General features: G+C 30.2%; 2 protein-coding genes across 2 annotated transcripts; both read left to right on the top strand.

The window, feature by feature from the left end:
• The first annotated feature begins 1940 nt into the window (after positions 1-1940).
• On the top strand, positions 1941-22232 carry LOC109597895 (uncharacterized). The gene is made up of 7 exons (XM_020013680.2): positions 1941-2293; positions 11626-11977; positions 16244-16550; positions 19872-20310; positions 20365-20870; positions 21128-21317; positions 21379-22232. The coding sequence occupies exons 2-6, from the start codon at positions 11715-11717 to the stop codon at positions 21314-21316; spliced, it is 1704 nt and encodes a 567-aa protein (XP_019869239.1). The 5' UTR covers positions 1941-2293; positions 11626-11714; the 3' UTR covers position 21317; positions 21379-22232.
• An 88-nt stretch (positions 22233-22320) lies between these two features.
• On the top strand, positions 22321-25088 carry LOC109597888 (uncharacterized). Its single transcript, XM_049968701.1, has 7 exons — positions 22321-23021; positions 23073-23323; positions 23377-23556; positions 23682-23780; positions 23836-24006; positions 24058-24172; positions 24227-25088. Exons 1-7 carry the CDS (start codon positions 22455-22457, stop codon positions 25037-25039), a joined length of 2196 nt encoding a protein of 731 aa, XP_049824658.1. The 5' UTR covers positions 22321-22454; the 3' UTR covers positions 25040-25088.
• Positions 25089-25684: the final 596 nt, after the last annotated feature.

Raw genomic sequence — 25684 nt, 5'->3', positions numbered from 1 at the left:
GTAATTAGTAAATTTATTTCCACAGTTTCAACGACCTAAACACACAGTGAAAATGAGACGACCAAACACCAATTTCAATACATAATTTTGTTTGGGAAACGAAACAATATAACGGTACGAACGTGTGGTTCGAATTGGCCCCGGGGGCTAAATGAGACGACCGTGCTAATTTTTAAAATGTTTTACAGGTGCACGACGGATCGACTCTTAAACTGGCCAGCATGTCACGTGGAATTTCGGTGAAATTAACCTTACGCGTGTATGTCCGGACCCAATTCCGATTGTCGAGTATAGTGATGGAGTCAAAAATGTACAAAATAATGTTAAAATTAAAGGATAGTCATCAATTAAAGACTCTGGTTTGGTTTATTTATTTATTTTACACAAAATTACCTTCTGTTTATGCATATAGCTCACACCAATTAATTTTAATTGCTTTCAATGCAAATATTATTGGTAATCTCTTGTTATCGATGCTGATATTCTTCCCACGTAAGCCAGACAATTTCGGGAATGGTTTGAAAACCGTTCGAATGAAGAACCAACATAAATATTCCTTTGTACAATGACAGTAAGGTTTTTACGACAAACTTGGATGAAACCGATCTACCTGTCAAGTTTTCCGTTCTCATTGTATTAAAGATTAACTTCAACCTTACTAATAATGGCCAGGCAAAACTGAACATCCTGTGCAATTACGGTGTGTGGGAATTCCCAAATTTGCACCACCGTAAAGTGAATTTTATGATAATTTGAACACAGGTGTTTTATTGGTCTTTATTTTGAACATCTTCAATAATTCGTACTTGGAACGAAGGATAAATTCTCCAAGGGAGTTTAATCATCACGTTCCACCTTAAATATTAATTAACAGGCAGGCCAGTTACTCAAAAAAGAGTTTTATTGAGGGTACCATCTTTACTTTTGTCTTTTAAAGAAGAATTTCTTCAATATAAGAAGAAAATTTGTATTTGGAACGAAGACTAAAGCGACAAAAGTCATTAAGCCCATCCCCAATTATCAAGCTTCAGCTTAAATATTGATTAATATAAGCCAGTCACTCAAAAAAGTGTTTTATTGAGGGTACTACCTTTACTTTTTTCTTTTGAAAAAGAGATACTTCTATGTGAGATGATAATTTGTCCTTCAAATGAAGGTTTATGTGTAAAAGTTACCAAGACCATCTAATAACAAGGTACTACCTCAAATACTGATTAAGACAGAAACCAGTTACTGATGGTTTATGTGCTGAAAGTCACCTAGACAATTTGATCATAAGGTACCACCTTAAATACTGATTAAGACAGAAAGTAGTTACTCAAAAAGGCGTTTTATTGGGGGTACTACCTTTACTTTTGTTATCTGAAGAAGAAATGCTTCAATGGGAGATGATAATTTGTTCTTGAAATGAAGGTTTAATTGATAAAAGTCACCAAGATAATCTAAAACATATTCCTACTTTAAATACTGATGAAGACAGAAACCAGTTAAAAGGCGTTTTATTAGGGGTGCCATCTTTACTTTTATTATCTGAAGAAGAAATGCTTCAAATGAGATAATTTTTTCTAGAATAATGAATGTCATCAAGACAATCTGATCACGAGGTACCACCTTAAACACTGATTAAGATAGAAACCAGTTACTCAAAGAGGTGTTTTATTGAGGGTACCACCTTTAATTATGTCATCTGAAGAAGAAATTTCAAAATCGGAGACGATAATCAGTACTTGGAACAAAAAGGAACGTGACGAAAGTCACCAAGATTAGGTACCACCGAAAATGTAATTAAAATATAAGCCAATTAATGAGAGAACCCAATGGGCCGTTCGCCTCGTTATCGGCCGTCTTTCCCAACCGTCGGTACTGTACGGAGTCGCCATCTTGGTGCGGGCCCCGTCTTGGAGCACTCGCGGTCGGTACCTACCTCGTACCTGTCTCACCTTCGTCCGTTCTGTCCCCACCCATCGCATTCTCCGCGCTGGCCTACCTGCAGACACATCGGTCCGCCGACGTGTACAACCAGCGTTCAAATCACCCAAATTCCATCCGGAAAATCGGCACACAACATCGGTCAGAAATTCGCGACGTCCGTGGCCAACGATACGTGCACCACCAAGGTACGCAGTGCAGCATTTTCGCAACGGGTACGCGTCTTTTCGGGCACGGTGATCGGTGTGTGGTGAGATTGTGTCAATCGTTGGAATTTAGGTGTGTGTTACTAGAGGAATTTCTTGCGGCGGACCGTTTTTTATTTCGTTCTTTATTTGGATTAACCAAGGGATTTTGTGATTTTGTAAGTATGCACACTGTTTGTCCTTATCTTAGTTGTTGACTGTGCCCAACAGTGGTGACTTACCCTGTTACCACTTGAAGTTCATGGATGCACTTGCCCGTTGGTGTTTAAAGAAATGTTATGGCTCATTAAAGTTGCTCTGCCCAACAATAAACCATCCAATTTGCAACAGGTCGATTGAACTTGTCCAGTGCAGACTGTAGATACAGTTATTGATGTTTTTGCCTCGCATGATTGTATGTAATACACCTGTTAATAAATAACATACGTCTTGTATTCAAAGTTCAAATGTTTAAACAAATTAAAGCTTTTAAATTGTATGTAATATTAAATTCTACGGACAACTTGATAAACAAGATGTCGACCAAAAGACTAAACACTAGATATGATGGGAAATGATAACAAAACGTCAGAATTTAAGCTCTGTGGTTTTCTGAAGATGTTATTAAAATATAAGCCATCTTCATTAATATTATACATCACATGGGAACAGAAAAACTGAAGTCACGTGACATCCATAGAACTAAAAAATAAATACATATTGTTACATATTACACAACACTAACAAAGTTTAACTGTCTTTCATAATAGTGTTATTTTGAAACACCTGAAGTTATGGAAGCTCAAATATTCAGATGACTTTTGACAACTCATGAGTTATTCTTGAGCTTTTACAAGACTGAAAAAATTATTACATTACAAAATTCCACTAATTTCTTCGTCTTAAAGTTTATTAAAACTTTCATAATACTTTCATAACACTAGCAATGTTTTACTATTTTTCAAAATGGTGTCATTTTAAAACTCTTGAAGTTGTGGAAGCTCAAATATTCGGATGACTTCTTTAATTGATAATTGGTGAGTTACTCTTTACTGAAAAGACTGAAAAAATGGTTAGTTATTAAGATATATCCAATAAAATCCCATCAGTTTCTTTGACTTAAAGTTTATTAAAGTTTTCATAACACTTTGTGATATTTGAAAACTAACTAGTTCTAGATCATCAGCTTATCTTCTTGTTAGTCCAACACAAGATGAGAGAAACACCTAAACTTGATAAACATTACCACATAACGGATTCGTATTCATGTTTTTACACGTTTATAATTAAGATATTAATATGCAAATTTTCTAATGCAACTTAACCATTAATACATTGCATATTTAAAGCCTCATTTTCCAGAATAGTAAACAGCCATTAAGCCATTTAACTGTCGCACATAGAGTTCCTGCATCGCAGGAGAAAAACTGATTTGCACACGACAAGGAAAAACCCGCCTTGCATTTAGTTTTGTGCACGTTTATACATCTCGCTCGACGAATTAACATCCATTAACTCCAATAAAAATAATGTACAATTCATTGGCCGTGTATATGCATTAAAAACTCGATGTAAATGTGTTTATTCCTTCAGCTATGTCTGGATCGTTGCGAGGAGTGGTTAAATGATTATTTATGAGGGATTACTGTATTTGTTGAATAACGTTTTGTTGTGACATGTCGATACGGCTCATTTTAATTAGTTACGCCCATTGGATGGTTAATAAAATGTCATCGTTTTACTGGTAACACACTGCGGGATTCAGTTCGTTTACTCTCATTGTTTGGGATTCAAAACGCGAGTTTGATGCCTGTCTTTTGTAATTGAATCAATGGAGTTTCCTTTTTCCATCCATTCACTGGCTGGTATTTAAATGATTGTCTGGCTTTCCACACCATTAAGTAACATATTTTATATGCTAAACTGTTGTAATTTTCACCGTTTTTGGGACTGATAGTATTAACTGTACCTTAATTTATGTTGCTCACTTGAAGAATTAGTTAGTCTCCAAAAATTTGACTGAAATTATTGAGAAATTACTCAACAAATTGAAATTTATTAAAAAACCTTTACCTCCTTCTGTGGGTTCTTAAATTTTGAAAATTCTGAATCTTTTAATATTAATTGTATATTAATTTAAGTTGTTCACATTAAAAATTAGTTAGTCTTCCAAAAATTTGACTGAAATTATTGAGATAGTACTCAACAAATTGAAATTTATTAAAAAACCTTTACCTCCTTCTGTGGGTTCTTAAATTTTGAAAACTTCTGAAACTTTTAATATTAATTGTATATTAATTTAAGTTGTTCACATTAAAAATTAGTTAGTTTCCAAAAATTTGATTGAAATTATTGGAAAATTACCCAATAAATTGAAATTTATTAAAAAACGTGTACCTTCTTCTGTGGGTTCTTAAATTTTGAAAAATTCTGAATCTTTTAATATTAAGTGTATGTTAATTTAAGGTGTTTACATTAAAAATTAGTTAATCTCCAAAAATTTGACTGAAATTATTGAGAAATTACTGAACAAATTGAAATTTATTAAAAATCTTTGCCTCCTTCAGTGTGTCCTTACAGTTTTATATTAAATTTTGAAAATTACTGAAACTTTTAATATTAACTGTATGTTAATTTAAGTTGTTCAATTTAAAAATTAGTTATTCTCCAAAAATTTGACTGAAATTATTGGGAAATTATCCAATAAATTGAAATTTGTTAAAAAACCTTTACCTCCTTCTGTGAGTCCTTAAATTTTGAAAACTTCTGAAACCTTTAATATTAAGTATATGTTAATTTAAGGTGTTTATATTAAAAATTAGTTAATCTTCAAAAATTTGGCTGAAATTATTGAGAAATTACTGAACAAATTGAAATTTATTAAAAATCTTTACCTCCTTCAGTGTGTACTTACACGTCTATATTAAATTTTGAAAATTACTGAAACTTTTAATATTAACTGTATGTTAATTTAGGTTACTCTCTTCAAGAAACAGTTAGTCTCCAAAATATTTGATTGAAATTGTTTCCAAATTATCAAACAGCTTGAAATTTATTCAAACAATCTCCTGTTAAATTACAAAAAAACATTCGCCACATGTTTCAAAGAAAGTCGAAACTGCACCACAAATCAGACGATTAATTTATTAAGTTTCTGTGCTCGGCCACGTTTTCAAGAAAAATTCCACCTGTATATCTTTCATTAGCCGACGATAACACACAATATAACAATCGGTTATTGTAAGCGTCCGGAAACGTCCGGCCCCGAACAATGTAAACGTGAATCTTTCGGATGTATTTCGAAGATTACTTTCGATTTTTTATGCGTTTTGAAGTGAAACGGGTTCGGGTTTCTAATAGAAATGTTCCCCCCAAAAAGTCGTAACGTGCGTGGCACAAGAAAGTGTTCGAAGAGCCGCAAATAAAATATTTTTATCGCTTTTTAATAACAACAACGACGTGTCGTATTAAAATGCGATTTTTTTTACCTTAAACATATCTCGGAATGTTTATTGTGTCTTAATGTTAAAACGTTCGTTCGTATCGGTGTGTTCGACCTTCGAACGCTTAATTAGTACTATCGTCCGAGCATAATAATGCTTTGCATATTTTTAGTTAATAATAATGTTAAACGGCGTAATTATACCGAATCATGGTTTAACCATGATGGTTGTTGGTTCCAGCCAATGTTTAAAATTGAAATTAACATTTTATTGCTGGAAATAGAATTTTTACCGATTAATTATTACTTTACAAATCAGTGTGTGTGCACATTAATGTATTTTTTGTTTTATGGCTTTGTGCATTACTAGTTAATGTAAAACTGATTTATATTTAATTAACTATACAATTTTATGTTTATGGTATGAAATATTTAGCTCTGTGGATTAATTAGAGACTAATAATTACAAATTTATGTTGCCTTAGATAAGATTTATAAAAAATGGACCAGTATTACTTAATTACATTTTAAAATTCATTAATTTTCATTCATTCAAGTTTCCAACTAGACTTTTAAATATTTTTAACATTAATTTTATAATATTATTTTTTTTTTAAAATAAATGAAACAATTAAAATACAATTTTTATGAAAATATTATATAATTGTATTTAGATTTTGTCCAATTCTTATTGAATATATTCTTTATATTATTAATTATTTTATTATTAAAAATATTCAAATTCCAAAATATATTTTATCTATATTTTTTATTTGTAAAAATTGTTATGAATTATTTGATTTATCACACATTAATTAATTTTTTTTTTGCCATTTTAAATAATTAAAATTTATTATAACTTAAATTTAATATATTTTTTCATTAATTTAAATCCCTATTTATATATCAATAAATAATTACAAAATATTCAAATTTTTATTTTTTTATTGCTAAATTAAAAGCCACATTTTTTTATTTGTAAAAATTGTATGATTTATTCCACATTAATTAATTTTTTTTGCCATTTTAAATAATTAAAATTTATTATAACTTAAATTTAATATATTTTTTCATTAATTTAAGTTCCTATTTATTTATCAATAAATAATTACAAAATATTCAAATTTTTAATTTTTTATTGCTAAATTAAGAGCCACATTTTTTTATTCGTAAAATTATATAAAATTTTTGATTTGCCAAACATTAATTAATTTTTTTGCCAATTTAAATAATTAAAATTTATTATAACTTAAATTTAATATATTTTTTCATTAATTTTAGTCCCTATTTATTTATCAATAAATAATTACAAAATATTCAAATTTTTAATTTTTTATTGCTAAATTAAGAGCCACATTTTTTTATTTGTAAAATAATATAAATTTTTTGATTTACCATACATTAATTAATTTTTTTGTCAATTTAAATAATTAAAATTTATTATAACTTAAATATAATATATTTTTTCATTAATTTCAGTCCCTATTTATTTATTAATAAATAATTACAAAATATGAAAATTTTTAATTTTTTATTGCTAAATTAAGAGCCACATTTTTTTATTTGATTAAACATTAATTAATTTTTTGTTTGTCAATTTAAATAATTAAATTTTATAATAACTTTTATTTTTTATTGTTAAATTAATATACAATAGTTTTTCATTAATTTATATCTCTATTGATTTATCAATGAATAATTATATAAATTATACACATATTTTTAATGGAAAGAAATTATTAATTTAGATTTTTTGTTTAATATTTACATATTCCTTTTATGATATTATAAAAATTAGCAATTATATATAAAATTATTTAAATAAATTAAATTTTCAGCACAAATAATCATTTCGTGTAATCACTTGAACCTTACTTTGTTAGATTTTTCCAGCACATTAATGTTAACATTAAATTAATTAAAATGGCGTGATGAGCATTGCATCAAGGCAAAGAAAGTTGAAAAAAATTATACAAACACGATCTCACATAATACAGTACCTTTGATTAATGCATTTCAACCACTCCTTGCAATTAGCAAGTAGAAAACTGTTCTTGATCGAAACATTTTCCCTTCTGTTCTCTAGAAATTTATTCGCCTGAACTTTGCAGCAATAAAAATCCAAGAAATACATAAATAATTTAATTTTTTGTGCAGACAACAATAATAACAAGCTGTAGAATTACAGTTATTTTAATTACAACCCGGCACTTTTAATGCTGCCTCAAAACGAATTACATTTACTGTACCAAACCAACCATCATCACCCAACAGTTTATGGATCGAACGTGAAAGCAAATCTCCCTGTATATCATACATAAGCCGTACGTGCGCAAACGAAAAGTGAAACCGACATGTTTCTACGCATGTTGTACGTGACAAAAGTGTATCTTCCGTTTTCAGAGCAATAGAAAATTATAATTAATTTGAATAATTATTTTACATAACACCACTTATGGATGTGAGACACTGTGGTATTTTTAGAAATGAACGGCGTTCCTTTTAAAGTCCACCAGGATCTCTCTGTGGGATTTTGAAGTATTACGAAGTTTGCTCAACAATCATAATTTAAATCAAATCCGATTTAATTCAATTTAAGATTACATCTGGTTTTTATTGTACGGTTTTGAAAGCGTGGCATGATTTAACGCGATTAAAACTCTTCAATTTACTTTTAATGTAAAATCCCAACAAAATATTGAAACCCTAACCTCACATTAGGGAACTGACGTCATCAAGTGGGCGCTAAATTTGAAAAACCCGAAGTTTATAAGCGTCATTTCGAAGCAACCACCAATTTAAAATGATTAACAGTCCTCGTGCAACACTGGGCGTTACATTTTGAAAGTTCACTTGCATTCATGACTGACTCCGACCTTAACCAGAGTAACAGTGCTGTCCTTAACCAATTATCAGTTATTGTATTGTTAATACCATTCTCTTCGACCACACTTTAAAACCTCTGCGTTTAAAGTTAATCAAAATAGAAGTGTGGGAATTTATAAACAATTACGAACATAAATAACAGCGTTCAAATTGTACAATCAAAAGTAACGGTTCACGGTTTGTTTTTGCGAATTTATACATTGAACAATTTTTCTATAAAACACGACTGAAAAAAACCAGTTGTGAGTTATCCACTTATTCAATTTATCAACACATTAAACAGCGTTTTGTTCAGGATATTTAACGTTAAATGGTCCAGTTATTCCTTTGTCACTTTTATTTAAAAAAACAACCATTTTTTTTGTGTGTTGTTTACGATTCATTTACAATTAAACTATTTGGGTTTAATTAGTGATTTTTAATTTGAGGAAAATTACCAACTAATTTACTGACTGATTGACAGGTTGAGGAATTTTTGGAAAATTTTAATTACACACTAACACAAGGAAGGTTTTTAAATAAATTCTTACACCATATCGTAATAAACGGTTAAAAATAGATATAGATAGATGATATTATTGAAATGAGACGAGGAGAAGATTTCACCATTACGTAAAAAACAATTCGTCATCCATTCATGTATTTATTCGATATTTTATTAAAAAAACATTAACAACATCTTTTGTTCAAGGTTAAACGTCTTTATTTTATGCAAAATATGGTGAAGAATGTTATAATATGGTTTTTTTTTATCATCCATCAGTTCAATATTCAAGTTCACCGTATAAAACCACTGTTATTAATTTTGAAACAACCTCGATATTATCGAATGTTCAGCCATGAACAGATATGTGTGGATGATATGATTAAAGTACGTAAAAAATATTTGCAACTCAACATATCATTATCAATTATAATTAATGGTTTAAAATTAATAATTTTAAATATATGTTGAAAAACATTGTTTAAAAATATTAAAGACCAATGATTTATTAGATTTATTATTTATAAGTTTATATAATTGTAAGAATAATTAATGAATAATTAATATTATTATTAATAATAATAATAATAATAATAATAATAATAATAATAATAATGATGATGATTAAAATTAATAAAAAAACATTAAAATTTAAAAATTTTCATAATCTCAGCTTTTATTTGTTAATAATTAATCTTGGTTATTAATTTTAATTTAATAATTATAAAAAAAAAATTACAATTATGAAGAAAACATATTAATAAAAAAAAGTAGATGAAAGCAAATTATTTATTATTAAAAAAATTGGTAAAAATCCCGTTATCTGTAAAATTTATTAATTATTATTATTGGTAATTAATAAATAAATTAATCTTCCAAAGAAAATTTACTCATGTGAAATTTATTAATTATTATTATTAATTAATTAAGTTTTAATAATTTCAATTATTTGTAAGTTATTAATTATTAATAAAAATATAGATGAAAGCAAAGTATTACTTATTTATTGTTAAAAAAATGGTAAAAATCCAGCCATTTCTAAAATTTATTAATAAGTGTTATTGTTAATTAATAGATAATGAAAATAAATTAAAAATATATTAAAATTCCAAAGAAAATTTCAGTTATTTGTAAAATTTATTTATAATTAATAATAAATTGCAAATGAAAACAAATTATTAATTACTCATTATTAAAAAGTGATATAAAAATATTTAAAATCCACTTATCAATAACATTGATTATTATTATTTGTGATAATAATAAAAAACTTAATAATTATTGATTATTAATAAAAGAATGCAGATGAAACCAAATTATTAAATGTTTGTTATTAAAAAAATGCTAAAAATGTAGTTATCTCTAAAGTTTATTAATTATTATTGTTAATAATAATTACAAGTATAATAAAAATGTATTTATTTAGAATTTTCATGAGTAATTTATATCCCATATAATATTTAGAAAATATTTTGGTATTAAAATAAATTATTTATTAGATTTCCATAAGAAAAAATGTAAAAAATATTTCCAACAAGACAGGACGAACATTATTAAAACTATTAATTAAAATTATTAATTAAGACATTTGTTGTTTCGAATTGTTTCCTCGTGCTAAACCACAATCCAACCCACTTACACGCCAGATTTGTCAACCGGCCGATTTTACAGTTAAACAGATTTCAATAATTAAAAGGATCAGTTAGCACGTCGCTCAGGAGCCGATGAATAATGAAACCGTTTCCGACCTTGGCCCGGAAAAAAAGCCAATTAAAACCATGGCCCGATAAGAGCACTCCAGATTCCATGGTAAAAATATATTACCATGGAATTTCGGATTTCTCGGAGTTATGCCGGTTGAGGTTGAGGGCAAGATGCTCAAGAATTTCAGACCTGGCGCAACTATTGTTCGTGCGTCACAAAATCCATTTTCGTTTTGTGCATTAGTCGATTATAATTGTACGGTGTGCGGAATGGGACGAGTTGTTTTACAGGCTGGTGGGCATAGTGAACAGTATTACTGTGCAAGAACATTCAATTTTATTGTTTTATTATTTAATGTCTGTTTCTTGAAATCCCAAATAAAAATACTAAAAAAATTGTGGAGTTGAAATAGCAGGATTATTAATAAAACACTAAAATATTATTTAAAACATATTTATTAATTATTAATATTTAGAAAGTTATGACAATTGTTAATTATAATATAAATATTCTTTTAAAATTCTACAAATAAAAATACTAAAAAAATTGTGGAGTTGAAATAGCAGGATTATTAATAAAACACTAAAATATTATTTAAAACATATTTATTAATTATTAATATTTAGAAAGTTATGACAATTGTTAATTATAATATAAATATTCTTCTAAAATTCTACAAATGGTCTTAATTACTTTAATTATATGTAAGATTTATTAATTATAATCAATGAAAAATTATAATTCAAGTTAAAATAAATTATTTATCATTTATTATTAAAAAATTCTGAAAAAGAAAAAGTTTTTTGTGAGATTTATTAATTTTTATTAATTATTAATGATGAAAATTAAATTAAAAATGTAAAAATGTATATAACGAAGATAATTCTGTTATTTGTAAGATTCTATTAATTATTTATGGTAATAATTAAATTAAAATAAATAAATTTATTAATTATTGAGAATATAATAAATTAAGATTATCATTTTAATTCTAGTAAACATGACGAGGAGCTAAAGATGTCCTGACGTCCCATCACACCAACGAATCGTTCCCTCAGTCCTCGACCACCACAAGGCCATCAAAATGTCCGAATCCACCCCAATATGCAGATGCAGAGTCCTGTATTTGGGCTCTAGCGTGCCCCAACAGACCAAAGACGGCCTGCAGGGCATCCAGGAGCCGCTGCAGGAGCTCTACCCCGACCAAGGAGCCACCGGCGCCAGAGGCATCGACAGCTGGCTCAGCGTCTGGTCCAACGGCATCCTCTTGGAGAACGTCGACGAAAACCACAAGAAAATCACCAGGTTCTTCCCGATCGAGAGTCTGCATTACTGCGCCGCAGTACGGTGAGTACCATGCTACTGAGCCTAATTAAAAACGTAATTCGAAAACCACCTCGTCCACCACATATTTATCGGCAATTAAACATTCCAAATGCGACACACTCACGTTGTTTATGAATAAAAACTATGCGTGTGTCTCGAAGAATTCAAATAAATTAAAGCGTTCTCGCCAAGCGTACGGGAGGCTTGCAACCAGTTCTATTGATTATGCAATTTCTCGAAGGATTTTTTCACCATCTTGAGCAACCGAGTTTTGAAAAACGCCGAAGCCACATTCCACCGGTAAGAGATGCGTTTTCAATCAACGATTTAAGATTTACCTCTTCATTGGCTGGTGGTGGTACCTGATGGTTTAAGTTCGTAGTTCGGTACCACACACTACGGGTTGTCCTAACACCGCATCTCGGTTACCGTAAGTCCACAAAGTCGATTTCCATGTTCCAATTCAGACAACACAGCGTTGAGGAGTCGATGTACCGCTAGTTTCGTGTGAGGACGGCCTTAGTTTTATTGCCCGGCTCAAGAATGTTGACTTCTAACCTTGAATATACCGCTAATAATGTTAATGTATCGGCACCATTGAAAGTACGATGTCGATTCGTAAACAAGTGCATGTGTCGCTTGTTTCTTCCATTTGCAGCCACTGTTGCTGTCAACTGCCTCGTTTTTTTTGTGCCCCCAGGCCAGGAATCTTAGATCTGTGTCGGTTTTGTCTTGGCTACGAAACGGTGAAGGAAATAACCACTGATGACGGCCATAAAGTCTTCGATTAGTACTTTTATTGCTTCCTTTATGTGGTCTTCGAATGATTATGGAAATTGATTGTACTAATGGAATCCTTCTTCAAACTGTTAAGTAGATAACACAACAATAAATTTTTTGTTTGAGGGACAAATTTAAAAATGCTTTCACAAAGTAATGTGTTCCAAAACCTTCCCCTCCCCTTCTTCCTCGTCTTTTTCTCTTGTCCACCTTCCTCCTCTTATTCTCTTGTCCATCCTCCTCCCCTTCTTCTCTTTTCCATCCTCCTCCTCTTCTTCCCTTGTCCATCCTTCTCCTGTTTTCCTCTTGTCCATCCTCCTTCTCTTCTTCTCTTGTCCATCCTCCTCTTCTTCTTCTTTTGTCCATCCTCCTCCTCTTCTTCTCTTGTCCATTCTCCTCTTCTTCTTCTCTTGTCCATCCTCCTCCTCTTCTTTTTTTGTCCATCCTTCTGCTTTCCACCCACACCTCTTCATCAATACATTTGAAGAATTAAATACACAAAAATATATTCTTTAATTGATCCACCGGACAAAATGAAAAGTCTTTTACATTACCACTCGTCATGCTACATCGAGTTACAATACTCAGTAAAAGTTATTATCCCACACAGTTAACTGTACACCATATAATTGTACGGAATGTTCATTGCACCAATAAATTAGTAGGTTTTTTACCGGTTATTATTTCCCTTAATTAATTTCCCCTTAATTATCTACCAAACTGAAATATTACCTGCTGTGGTATCGTTTATTTAAATTTAATTTATAGAATCTATAAACCGTATCTCGTTTAACTTTAACAGGATTATTATCAAGTGAAATCTGAAGCACTTAATTTGAACAATGGTGTTAATTTAATAGATTCCACAGATGAAACTCTTTCCAATCGATTGTTGGGATTGTTGTAAGGAAAAAGAATGTCGTAAATGTGTTTTTGTTCGAAGACTATTTGTCTGGTTTGAACAATAAAAATTTATATCTATAAATTGAAATGAAATCATCGGTGTTTTACAATGAAGATGTTTGATCATTCGTTTCTTTGTTGCAAATTCCATTGTAATAAACACAAATGACATTAGGAAAAGTTGTTTTATTAAGTTCATTTTCACAAACTTCGGAATTTGATCTAATAATTTAAAATAAAATGAATAAACAGCTAAATAAATAAGATATTGAATGGAATAAATGATTCAAATAAAATAAATTTAATGAATAATATGAATAAAATTGAGAAAATGAATGAAATAAATGATAAATTTAATGTTATTAATGATTTAAATATAATGAATATAACTTAAAAAATACATAAATAATAAAAAATATGAATAAATCAATAAAATTAATTAAATTAAATAGCTAAATAAATAAGTTAAATAGAATAAAATAAATTTAAAGAATAATATGTATAAAATTCAGAATAAATAAATAAAATAAATTAAATAATTTCAATGAAATATTTAAAATGAATGAAATGAAGGATAAATTTAATGATTTAAAAATAACCAATAACATCAATAATCTGAATAAAATTAAAATAAAATAATGAAATGAAAGAATAAATTGAATGAAATAAAATAAATATTATGAATAACAAATAAAATTTTAAAAAATTGTTAAATATTAAATAAATCAAATAAAATCAATGATATAAATAAGTAAATTGGCTGAAATGAATGTTTATATAATAAATAAAATGAATAGTCCATATAAATATAAGCAAATGAATTAAAATTAAAATAAATACAATAAAATAAATGATTCAAATAAAATAAATATAATCAATAATCTGAATAAAAATAAGAAATGATTGAATGAATATTTAATGAAATAAATTCAGTTAGTTCAATGAATAAATTGAATTAATTGAACAATTAAATATTAAATAAAATAAACATCATTAATGATGTCCTTAATTAATTAATTAATTAAAATTTAGTAAATCAATAAAATTAAACAATAAATCGAATAAAAAATTACTTAAAATAGAATAAATACAATGAATAAAATGAATAATAATGAATAATATGATTAAAACTAAAAAAAAAAATAGATAAAAAACTAAATAAATCAAATAAAATTAAGAAATTGAATATCAATTAAAATAAAATTAATATAATTGATAAAATTAAGAAAATGATTTAAATAAAACAAACATAATTAATCACATTATTATTAAGAAATTATTAAAATTAAAATAAACTTTATGAAACAAATAATTCAAATAAAATAAATATAATTAATGATCTGAATAAAATTATAAAAAAATTAATAAAATATGAGTAAATGAAATGAGTTCAACGAAGTAGACAAAATTTAAAAAAAAAAACATGAATAAATTGAATGAAACGAATTAATTTAAATAAAATAAATATAATGAATAACATGAATTATGTAACTGGATTGAATAAATTGAATACAAAATGAAATGAGCTGAATTAATTGAATAAATAATGAAATAAACGAAATGGGTAATGTGAATAAACATGAAAAATAAATAAATGAGGTGAATAATTTGAATAAAATGAGCTATGACATAAAAGTTCTTGAACGTATCGTCCGATAAAGAAAAAATCGCGTGTATCCCTGAAAACAATCGTTAACATCATCGATGATCCCGACGAAGATTTTTCACTCAATTGCACAGCTTACGTAACGGCAATAGTTTAACGCCTCCGGTCCCGCAGATACCCGGCCATTTTTCTGCTTACGTAAAAGCCACTTTCAATGAATAACTAATAATTGCTATCACGGATCGGCGCCCGTTTCCTCTATTTTCTAGTACGAAACGCCGTAAGAGCGATCTTTCCTTCCAATTATGTTGGCGCAATGAAAAAACTTGATTAATGTAATTTATATTAATCCTGATTGGAAATAAAATAAACAAAATGTGGGGCGATGGTCGTGAGAAAAGTGCGGGTGATTGGCTAACAATTAATAATGGTTGTGTGTGGTGGTGATGTAACAATCATTTTCTGTGTCAATTATACATTGTGGTGATTAAAAATTCTGTTAATCAATTATTCAGTGCAGCTGCAATTTTTATTTATTTGTACTGACGAATTATAAATGCTAATGTCGTACTTTTTAGGTAAAATCAAGAGGTACTTTTTCCTGTCAATTTACATTAGACCGTTTACTTCCTTTCATTAAACAAATTAGCCGACACAGGAGACCATAAAATTGTTGCATTTACTCGAAATATACAAAGATTCTCATCATTGTTTCATTAAATTACGGTACCTGCTGAAAACTCCTTGAAAAATACACATTTTATGATAATTTCACAATTTTTTTCGGTTAAAAATACTCAGAACACCGGATCTAATTAGGCACAGCCTTTTATTAGTGCGGAGACTTCAACGTGTGACTAAGAAACGGACCTTAACCACACAATTTTGTTGTTAAAACGATAGTTTTATGTATTCCCCAGGAAATATCTCTTCTTTGCCTCCTTCCGGAGGCTCCAGGAGGAAATATTCACCATTGATAATGTTCCACTTTGTTCCAGATATGTTCTAGTCCCCGAAAAAAACACGCTGCACAGCCCCAGCCCCCGCTTCCTGCCGCTGGACTCGCCGTTCGCCCGCGCCCCCAACCCCACGCACCCGCCCCTCTTCGCCGCCATCCTGCGCCGCACCACCGGCATCAAGGTGCTGGAGTGTCACGCGTTCATATGCAAGAGGGAGGTGGCCGCCAACGCTCTGGTGCGGTGCTGCTTCCATGCCTACGCCGACTCCAGCTATGCGAAACAAGTGGACAGTGCCGGCAGCATTTACGGCACGCTGGCGTCGGAGAGGATAACGAACAAAGAGAAGGTAGGTGGTGTGTCATCGCGGCGAATTCGAAGACCGGCTTAATTGGCCATTGTTTCTTAATAAAATAATTGTCGGAGTTCAGCGCAATTATTATTGGAGACGGTGAACAATGGTGTTTATTCATGGGATTAACGTTTCATGCTTGATCTGGATCAGTTCGCCAATAATAAATAAGGAAATTGGCAAATCAATAATCTATTGCAATTAATAGGTTTATTAATAAACAAATAAATAAACAATAAAATAAAATATACTATTAATTATTAGCTAAGGTTCTTTTAACATTCCTGAAAAACACATATACAGCACAGAATTAAGATAAAGTTTCAAATTCCCCGCCAAATTACGACGTGGTGATGTCACTTTTTAGTAAACAAATCAGAGAAATATATAGATTAGTAATTTTGATCAAATAGTTTATATAAAATAACAAGAATATACTGAATAAATTAAAAAATTAAAATAAAATAAATAATATGAATATCTAAATTGCATTAATAAAAAATAAAATAAATAAATTAATAAATTAAATGTATCAAATAATTAAAATAAAATAACTTGAATATTATTAAAAATAGAAAAAATGAAATAAATTTAACGAAAAGAATAATTTAATTAAATAATAATGAATAATACAATTGAGAAAATGAATAAAAAATTTAATAAATGAAATTAATTCAATTTTATTCATATTATTTAATTAAATTTTTATTATAAATTATAATAAAAAAATTATTCTTTTTATTATATTTATCATAATATGAACTTGAGAAAATGATTAAAAAATAAAAAAATCAATTAATAAAATGAATAAATTTAATATAAGAAATGATTCAAATATATAAAAAATGAAATAAATTATTAAATTGAATGAAAAAAAAATAATTTAAATAAAATAAATATCAGGAATAACAAAATTGTGAGATGAAAATATAAAAAATTGAATAAATAAAATAATTAAATGAAATTAATAATTTAATTAAATAATAATGAATAATAGAATTGAGAAAATGAATGAAAGATAAAAAAATAATTAATAAAATAAATGAATAAATTTAAAATAATAAATTATTATATATATATATATATATATATATATATATATATATATATATATATATATATATATATATATATATATATATATATATAATTAGTCCAAAATTGTCTTCATATTATTATAAATACAATATATATAAAAATAACATTAATATTCTGAATAAAACAGAATTAAAAAATTTAATAAAAACAATGAAATAAATGAATAAATTTATTTTAATAAATGATTTAAATAAAACAAATATAAGAAAAAACATGAATATTATGAATAAAATAGAAAAAATAAATTAAATAAATTAATATAGTGAAAGAAATGAATAATTTTATTAAGATAAATAAAAAATAAACTAAGTAAAATTAGTTCAAGTGTATTTAAATTATTATTAAAAAAATAATTTTAACGAATAAGACAAATAATAAAAATACAATTGAAAACTGAATAAATTTAATGTAATAACTGATTTAAATGTAATAAATATAACGAATAACATGAATCTTATCGATAAAATAGAATAAATTAATATAAAATTAAATAAGTTAATATACTGAAACAAATGAATAATTTTAATAACATAAATATAACGAATAACATGAATAAAAAGAATACAATTGAGAAAATGAATAAATTTAATGTATTTAATGATTTAAATAAAATAAATATAAGAAATAACATGAATATTGTGAAAAAAAAATAGAAACAACGAAATAAGTCAATAAATTCAATGGAAAAAATAATTTAATTAAGTGAAAATGAATAATAGAATTGAGAAAATGAATAAAAAATAAAAAAATTAATAAATGAATAATAAAATAAATGAAATTAATTCAATTGTCTTCATATTATTATAAATAAAATAAATATAAGGAATATCATTAATATTCTGAATAAATTAAAATAAAAAATGAATAAATTGAATGTAATAAATGATTTAAATGAAATAAATAAGGAATAATATGAATAAAATAGAATAAATGAATGGAAAATTAAATAAAGTAATATATTGAATGAAATGAATAATTTAAATAAGACAAAAAATAAAATAAGTAAAATTATTATAAATAAAATAAATTAATTAATGAAATGAATTAAATAAATGAATTAAGGAATAACATAAATATTATAAAATAAATTGAACAAAAAGAATAATTAAAATAAAATAAATAGTTTTTTATTTGATTATTAATTGCGAAAAATAAATAAATAAAACGAATAAGATATTATCAAAAAACATGTATAGATGGAACAGTTTCAAATTGCCCGCCTAATTACGAGGCAGTGATGTCACATTTTAGTAAACAAAGCAGAGAAACATATAGTTTGGTAGTTTTGTACATTAAGTGGCCATAAAACATAACATGTGTTAAAAGCATAAAGAAATCCACTATCGACATAATATAAATAAAAGTTTTTATGGCTCACTTTACGACACACCATCATCATCATCGACAATATGCTTTCGCGAAATAACGTGCCATTCCATCAACAATGTGCCGGAGAACGGACACCGTTACCTTTATGGTGACTTTCTTAAACGTCAAAACGCCGATGATTCAATATATACGAGACCGATGACAAATTAATTTCCACCTTGTTTGTCTATTGTCTCTCGACAAACACTGTATATGTGTTTTAAGGTTAAATATTAAATATCGCTCGGAGACGTTTACATAATAGCCGGTGTAACGAAGCCACTTCTTTCACTTCGGCAGATAAGAAGTAGGCTACGACAATGTATGCACCTACATACGGGAAACTGTATTTTGTCGGTGAAACTTTTTTTCCCAATAGTCGAATTCTGAGACGTTCCACTAAATCGAATTTATTGGACCGTCGGTTTTCTAATGTCACAATTTCGGATGCTAATTGTGCACACGCCACACTAGTTTCTCAATGAACCGTTCGGTGAATGAAAGCGATGGTTCAGTTTGATAGTCAAGTGGAAATCAACACATTATTTGGAAGAATAACCTTCGCTGAAATTCACTTGTAATTATTGTTTAGTTATTAAAACAAGTTTTGTTGAATACGAAAAGTGAAAGCAAATAATAACTATGTCTTAGTAAAAATATTGATGAAGTAATGAAATGAGTCAGTTAAATGCCACTAAAATTAAATTGTTCGATAACTGTATGATTAATGAAAATACTAATGGACATGTGTGTTTATTTGACCATAAAATGTATGAGCTGTTGGTCATAAATTGTTCAACAAATTAACTCTGATTTTTTCCACAAATTTCTCCAACAAAGTGTTAATTTCAGTTGGAAGAATGGAAGATGAGTCGTTCCCAATCAGGCTCCACCATGACCATCAATACAATAGGCAACCAGAAAGATGACATCAGCATCTACAACGGAGATGAGAACCACAAAGTCTGGGCTGGCTCCCAGGACAACCTGGACCAAATTTATGACGTATACTCTACGTCCACCATCAGTAGGCCATCCAGACCAAGGCAAATCATGCAGCCCGTCACCGTACCACCTCCACCAGTCAAAGAGAAGAAGAAGAAGAGCAAAGGAAAATCCCTGAGCAGCTCCAGGGAAGACCTATACCATCCAGTAATGAACGGCAAGGCCAGCAGCGTGGCAGGAACCATGGTAAAACCCAGACAGATGCCCCAGATGGTCCAACAACCCATTTACATCATGGCACCCCACCCCGGCACCTTACCCAACCCCAAGTTCTTCAAGCACCACGGTAAGCAAGTCGGATTGCATACTGGATGAGGTGTATAATATAATTGGTTTGCAGGAAACACCTTTTCCCACCGCCCCAGAGGAAAAATGTTGATTCCAGCCAGACCCATCCCCCCACCGCTAGTACCGATGGCCCCCGTCATCATCCCGACCTCGCTCCCCAAGCAAAGCAAGAAGAAGAACAAGCACGCCATGGAGGAACCCATCTACATGCCCAGCAACCGGGCCCTGAGCCCCGTGGCCAGCTACCAGCCCGTCAACTTCCCGCACGAGGCGTACCTGATGCAGCACTACGCCACGCTCGAGTCGCAGGGCAAGCAGAAGAACAGGCGGGAGAAGAGCCAGGAGAAGAAGCTGAACAAGAAGCTGGCGCAGAGCATGAACGGACTGGACGATCCCAATTTGAGCGAGGAGAGCCCGTTCAACACGGGCATCTACAGGAAGAAGGGCCACCTGAACGAGCGCGCCTTCTCCTACTCGATAAGGCAGGAGCATCGGAGCAGGAGCTACGGCAGCCTCGCCAACCTGAAGTTCGCCACGCCGATACCGAACGGACACGATGTAAGTGTGTGGTACTAAATGCTAGAACGGTTCTGCAACAATCGAAAGTGACCAATTGGTAAAAAATAAAAGTGCAAGTGTGTTGAGACACATGAAATGATTTCTATTCTGTATAAGTCGATCAATTTCTTATCACTTTCTTTGAATGAATAATGGGTACTAATATGGCAACTCCTCGTTGCAGCCAGGATGTGAATATTAATTAAACGATTTTATGCAAATGCGTCGACTAATTTATATTCTAATTAATGTTTCAGGTGGAAGACAGGGAGGACATAAAGAAGGAGAGGGAAATAATGCAAATGGTTCAAGACTTAGACTTGTCAGGAGATGAATTGGAACGTTCCGAAGTACCAAGAGGAATGTACGAGTCCAGGGCAATGGGACCAGGAGCACCTGTCATAGTAACATCACCACAAGTCAATGGAAGAGGACATCGTCGATAAAGTAAGTTATTTTCATAAATTTATCTTTTAACTGTTTACTAAACCAATTGTTGGTGTTTCAGGATGAAGCCATACGTCACAGAGAAGAAGCACAAGTCTTCAAATCAAATGGAGAATCTATTTATGACCACCAGATTAAATAATATAAGACTTAACATGAGCACTAATACCCATTATATTTAAACTTGTTATGTAATTCATATTCAGCAACAGTATTGGACTTTCTGAATTTTAGAAGTAAACTAGGCAACTTAGGAATGCTTCTAGTACTGTTTCTAGAAATTATTTGTTTATAAATTTAGCATAGAGTTATATATTTTATATTATTATTATTATTTTAACGTAGTATTTATCCATTTTTAGGAATATTTATATAAATTGGGGGCAAAAATTAAATAAAACTAATATTTTTTAATTTTTGTCATCAGTTTATTGTATTGAGAAGATTTATTATCTTTTTGTAGTGTTGCAATACTCAGTTTTATTGTACATATATTGTAAATGTAACGACTTTTTAACGACTTGCTCAAATTTTACACATTATGTTCAATTATCTTTTTTTAATGGAAACAATTTCGATTTTTTTTTTTGTTTAAAAGGTATATGGTTTTTATGTTATTGACCAAATAACTTTAAATTTGTAAATATAGCCTTAAACGCTTAGATATTAAATGAGTCTATAGTAACAAATGATTTTTTATGTATTTTAACTGTGTTTTTGTGCAGTAATGGAAATTTTATACTATTTTTTATATTTTCGTTTGTTTGATGTGCCATTTTGTCACATTCGGTGTCCTGAAGGGGTCGAATCAAACAAGGCATTTTGAAAGTAATTGTAAATTAATTTTCGAACTCTTTTCTAGGTTTATGATGTTTAACTGTCTGTATCTTTTGTAAATAAAGCATTTAAAATATGGAGACGTTTTTAATTTAAATATCCTGATATCCGGCTCAAACCCCTCAATACCCTCCTAGACACATTGAAGTCAGTAACAGGTGAGGCGCAGTGGCTTCTGCGCACCGCACATCGGGGCGACACCAACCGGCCCAACTTCGTACCACAGTGTCCAATGTCAGTGTGTCACCTAGCAATAGTTCTTGGTTTCTTTTTAAACAACAACGACGAAATTGAGACAACATGCCACTGAACGCAGACCAAATTAAAAGCGTCCTTTCCACGTCGGATTGGGAGCTGAAGCCGTTCGTTCCCGACATCCTGAAACTGAACGTAGGCCAAGGACGAAAAATCGTCGACGACTTACTGTTCAACTTAGTGAACAAAGACAAAGCGAGGCAGGAGAGCTTGGAGCTTCTTACAACGGTTGCCGAGGCGGGTAATTTGGAGGCTTCGGAAGCTTGGGAAGTCCTCAGTGTATGTTTGGCACGTCCAATTGCCTCCTGTAAAGAACAGGAACTGCTGACGTTGACCGCCATCCTGGACCACGTGCCTGAAGTCGATGAATTCCACGACCAATTAGAGGACGATTATCTGAAGAAAATCGTCGAAGCTTGCGTGTCAACCACTTTGGAGAGCGTGTTCGAAGTGCAAGCGGCTTTGGGCCTCCTAACTAGTTGCTTGAAATATTACGGCGATTACCTGGGGGAGTTTAAGACAAAAATCGAGAAGTTCCTTGTCAAAATGCTGGACAGTGATGACCAGGAGGTCGTCCAAAAGGCTGCACACACATTTTTATACCTACAACAGGTTCGTTGCCCGTTAATTATGTTACCCCACTAAAAAGTTTCGTTTGGATAGGTTGGAGATGGAGGAGTTGATGGCCAGGGTTACGTCGACAACTTCTCAAGGCAATTTGGAAGGTTGTGTTCAACTGCACACAGCCTGTACGACGTTTTGTTTAATAGCATCAAGGAAAAAGAGCCCTACGACAATTACGAGACTGAGTCACCATTTACTTTTAACTGTTACACCTCCGACAGTCTTAAGACTTTGTATGACTCGACAAAACGTCTAAGGAACTGTTTGTGTTACTTAAAATATATGATTAGGTATTTACTTGATTTAATAACAACGTATTGTTACAAGATTAACTTGGTTTCAGTAAAAAATTTCCTGTAAGGAAAGAAACAAAGCCCAAAGAGATTCTGGATGTAGTGATAAGAGGTTTGGCAGTTCATCAATGTTTAGCTGGAGATGTTGCGACACATACTTATCATTTTACTTTATTACTTAATGTTTTACAGAAAGATTTGTTGCATTTGTTGCAACTAGTTATAAATGGGTAAGCTATCAAATATCATTAGGAGGTTCTTAGACGCCCATAGGACGTTCCTGAAATGTCAATGGGGCCAAATGGTCTATAATATAAATTTTGTTTCATTATTTTTATATTTTAAATGTTTTTAGGTATCAAACTCATTTGTTGCCATTTAGTTTTACCATAAATAAGTTGTTGGCTGATTGTTTGAAGAGGATTCAAAGATGTGATTGCTTCAAAAATGATTGGTAACATTAATACTCCTCTAAATTGGTTCACATTTCATTTCAATAATTTTTTAAGTGGATACAAAAGAGCCATTTACAAAACAATCATAGCATGGCTGAAAATAGCAAAGACAGCAATTAACAAAGTATTACAAAAGGGGTTGGTGGCAGCAATTTTATGTGACATAAGTCCAATCAAAAAACAAAAAGCTAAACCTCAATCTAAGGCAAAGAGTGGAAAAAATCAGTAAGTTTATAATTCACTTTAATATTTGAGTCTGCATCGAAACAATTGCAGAAGTTTGTCACCTTTTGAAGTTGAATATTCAGAAGAAAGTCGTAAACAAGCATTGAACTGCTTAAAGTATTTGTTCCGAAGCAACTCATTCAACTTAGCAGGCAATATTTTACAGGTGAATATAATAAATTAGATAATTTTAAGATATTTTAACGAAAAAACATTTAAGGGCATCTACAAGGCTGTCCTGGTGAGGCCATACAATAACACTGAATGTCAGAAGTTAGTTTATGAAGTTGTGGTGGCCATCTACGATGATGAAACCCTTTCTACGTACCCCCCTTTGCAACTAAGCATTGATTTGCTACATCGTGGGGCAAATTCCTTTAACAGATCCATCGCAAGTACTTGCGAAATGGGTCTAAATAATTTGGAGAGGCTCTGTCAACCTATTTGCCCTTCCATCTTGTCCCCCATCTTAAATTTCAATTTCCAAGAGTTAAACGTGCACGAAGACTCCACGTTGAGTTTAATTGATGAAGATGTGGTTGAAGAGGTGTCTGAGGAAGTTGTGCCAAAGATAATTATAATATCCGATCAACTTATTAGACCCGCCTTTGAAAATAAGGAACAATTGCCGGAGCCCAAACCCATAGAAGTCGTTAATGAAACACCTGAGGACTCTAAATTAGTTATAACACTTGACGATGTTGATGAAACAGGGATAACTAAGAAACAAAAACATGTTGGAACCATCATAGATTTAACTGTTTGTGATGATGAGCCTCCTGAACCACCCAAGAAGAAATCAAAACCTGAAACTGTTCCCGATGCTCCGCAGAATAATGATGTTCCCGATTCTCAGCAGGATAATGATGTGTCGTCAGAAACACAGAGTATTTCATCTTCAGTTTCAAGTTATTATCCATTTAATTCATTTTCATGTTTTTTCAATTCAAGTACAGAGTCGTCAGATTCTGATTTCGATGCACATTTTTACTGCCCATTTTTAAACTCATCACCAAGTTCATGTTCTTCCTAATGAATAGTTTAATGTTACGTGTGTGAAAATTTGGTTTCAATAAAATAATTCAAAATACCAAATGCATTTTTAATATTATTGACTTATTCGCTACTTATATTTTATCTACTCAAACATAGATGACGTTGTTTTTGAAACAGTTTACTTGTAAATAAGTGTCTTGGCTTCTCACGCTTAATAAATTGTTTGGTAGATGGCACTGCCATGCCGTACGAAAATTAAATTGTTCATCCGACACTAACAGCAATTTTCAATCACTAAACAGCGTTCTGTGCTACTAGTTTTACGGTTTGCACATTATTCTCGAATGGCCGCGTCCAAGTTCAAGATCGTTGAACAGCAGGTTTTATTCTATCACTCCTGTTTGACCCACAAATTTTATCTCGCAATTAGGAGAATTTTAAAATTTCATATTTGAACAATTTCTTAACAATTTTGATTTAAATTAAAAGTAATGACTGAATTTCTTAAGTTTTTTTTTTATGAAGTAGTACTCCAATTAATGGAGATTTTATTAAAATGTTAAGCAACGTATCATTAGGTACTATTCGATTTTCATATTAAAACAACAAATTTGTTCTCTGAATAAATGAACTAGTTAAAACTGAAGACGTCTCAGTGCCTCAGGAAAAGGATCCCAGGTAC

The sequence above is a fragment of the Aethina tumida genome, chromosome 6 (assembly GCF_024364675.1).
Source record: "Aethina tumida isolate Nest 87 chromosome 6, icAetTumi1.1, whole genome shotgun sequence".
Classification (NCBI taxonomy): Eukaryota; Metazoa; Arthropoda; class Insecta; order Coleoptera; family Nitidulidae; genus Aethina; species Aethina tumida.
This window is presented reverse-complemented; position numbering and strand designations above follow the sequence as displayed.

What these genes read in the sequence shown, in the direction of transcription:
- LOC109597895 (XM_020013680.2), top strand. Translation starts at nt 11,715, where the DNA reads ATGTCCGAATCCACCCCAATATGCAGATGCAGAGTCCTGTATTTGGGC. An exon ending in CATTACTGCGCCGCAGTACG is followed by an intron (nt 11,978 to 16,243) that starts GTGAGTACCATG and finishes ACTTTGTTCCAG; the next exon opens with ATATGTTCTAGTCCCCGAAA. An exon ending in CGATACCGAACGGACACGAT is followed by an intron (nt 20,871 to 21,127) that starts GTAAGTGTGTGG and finishes TTAATGTTTCAG; the next exon opens with GTGGAAGACAGGGAGGACAT.
- LOC109597888 (XM_049968701.1), top strand. Translation starts at nt 22,455, where the DNA reads ATGCCACTGAACGCAGACCAAATTAAAAGCGTCCTTTCCACGTCGGAT. An exon ending in TTGCAACTAGTTATAAATGG is followed by an intron (nt 23,557 to 23,681) that starts GTAAGCTATCAA and finishes AAATGTTTTTAG; the next exon opens with GTATCAAACTCATTTGTTGC. An exon ending in GCAAAGAGTGGAAAAAATCA is followed by an intron (nt 24,007 to 24,057) that starts GTAAGTTTATAA and finishes AAACAATTGCAG; the next exon opens with AAGTTTGTCACCTTTTGAAG.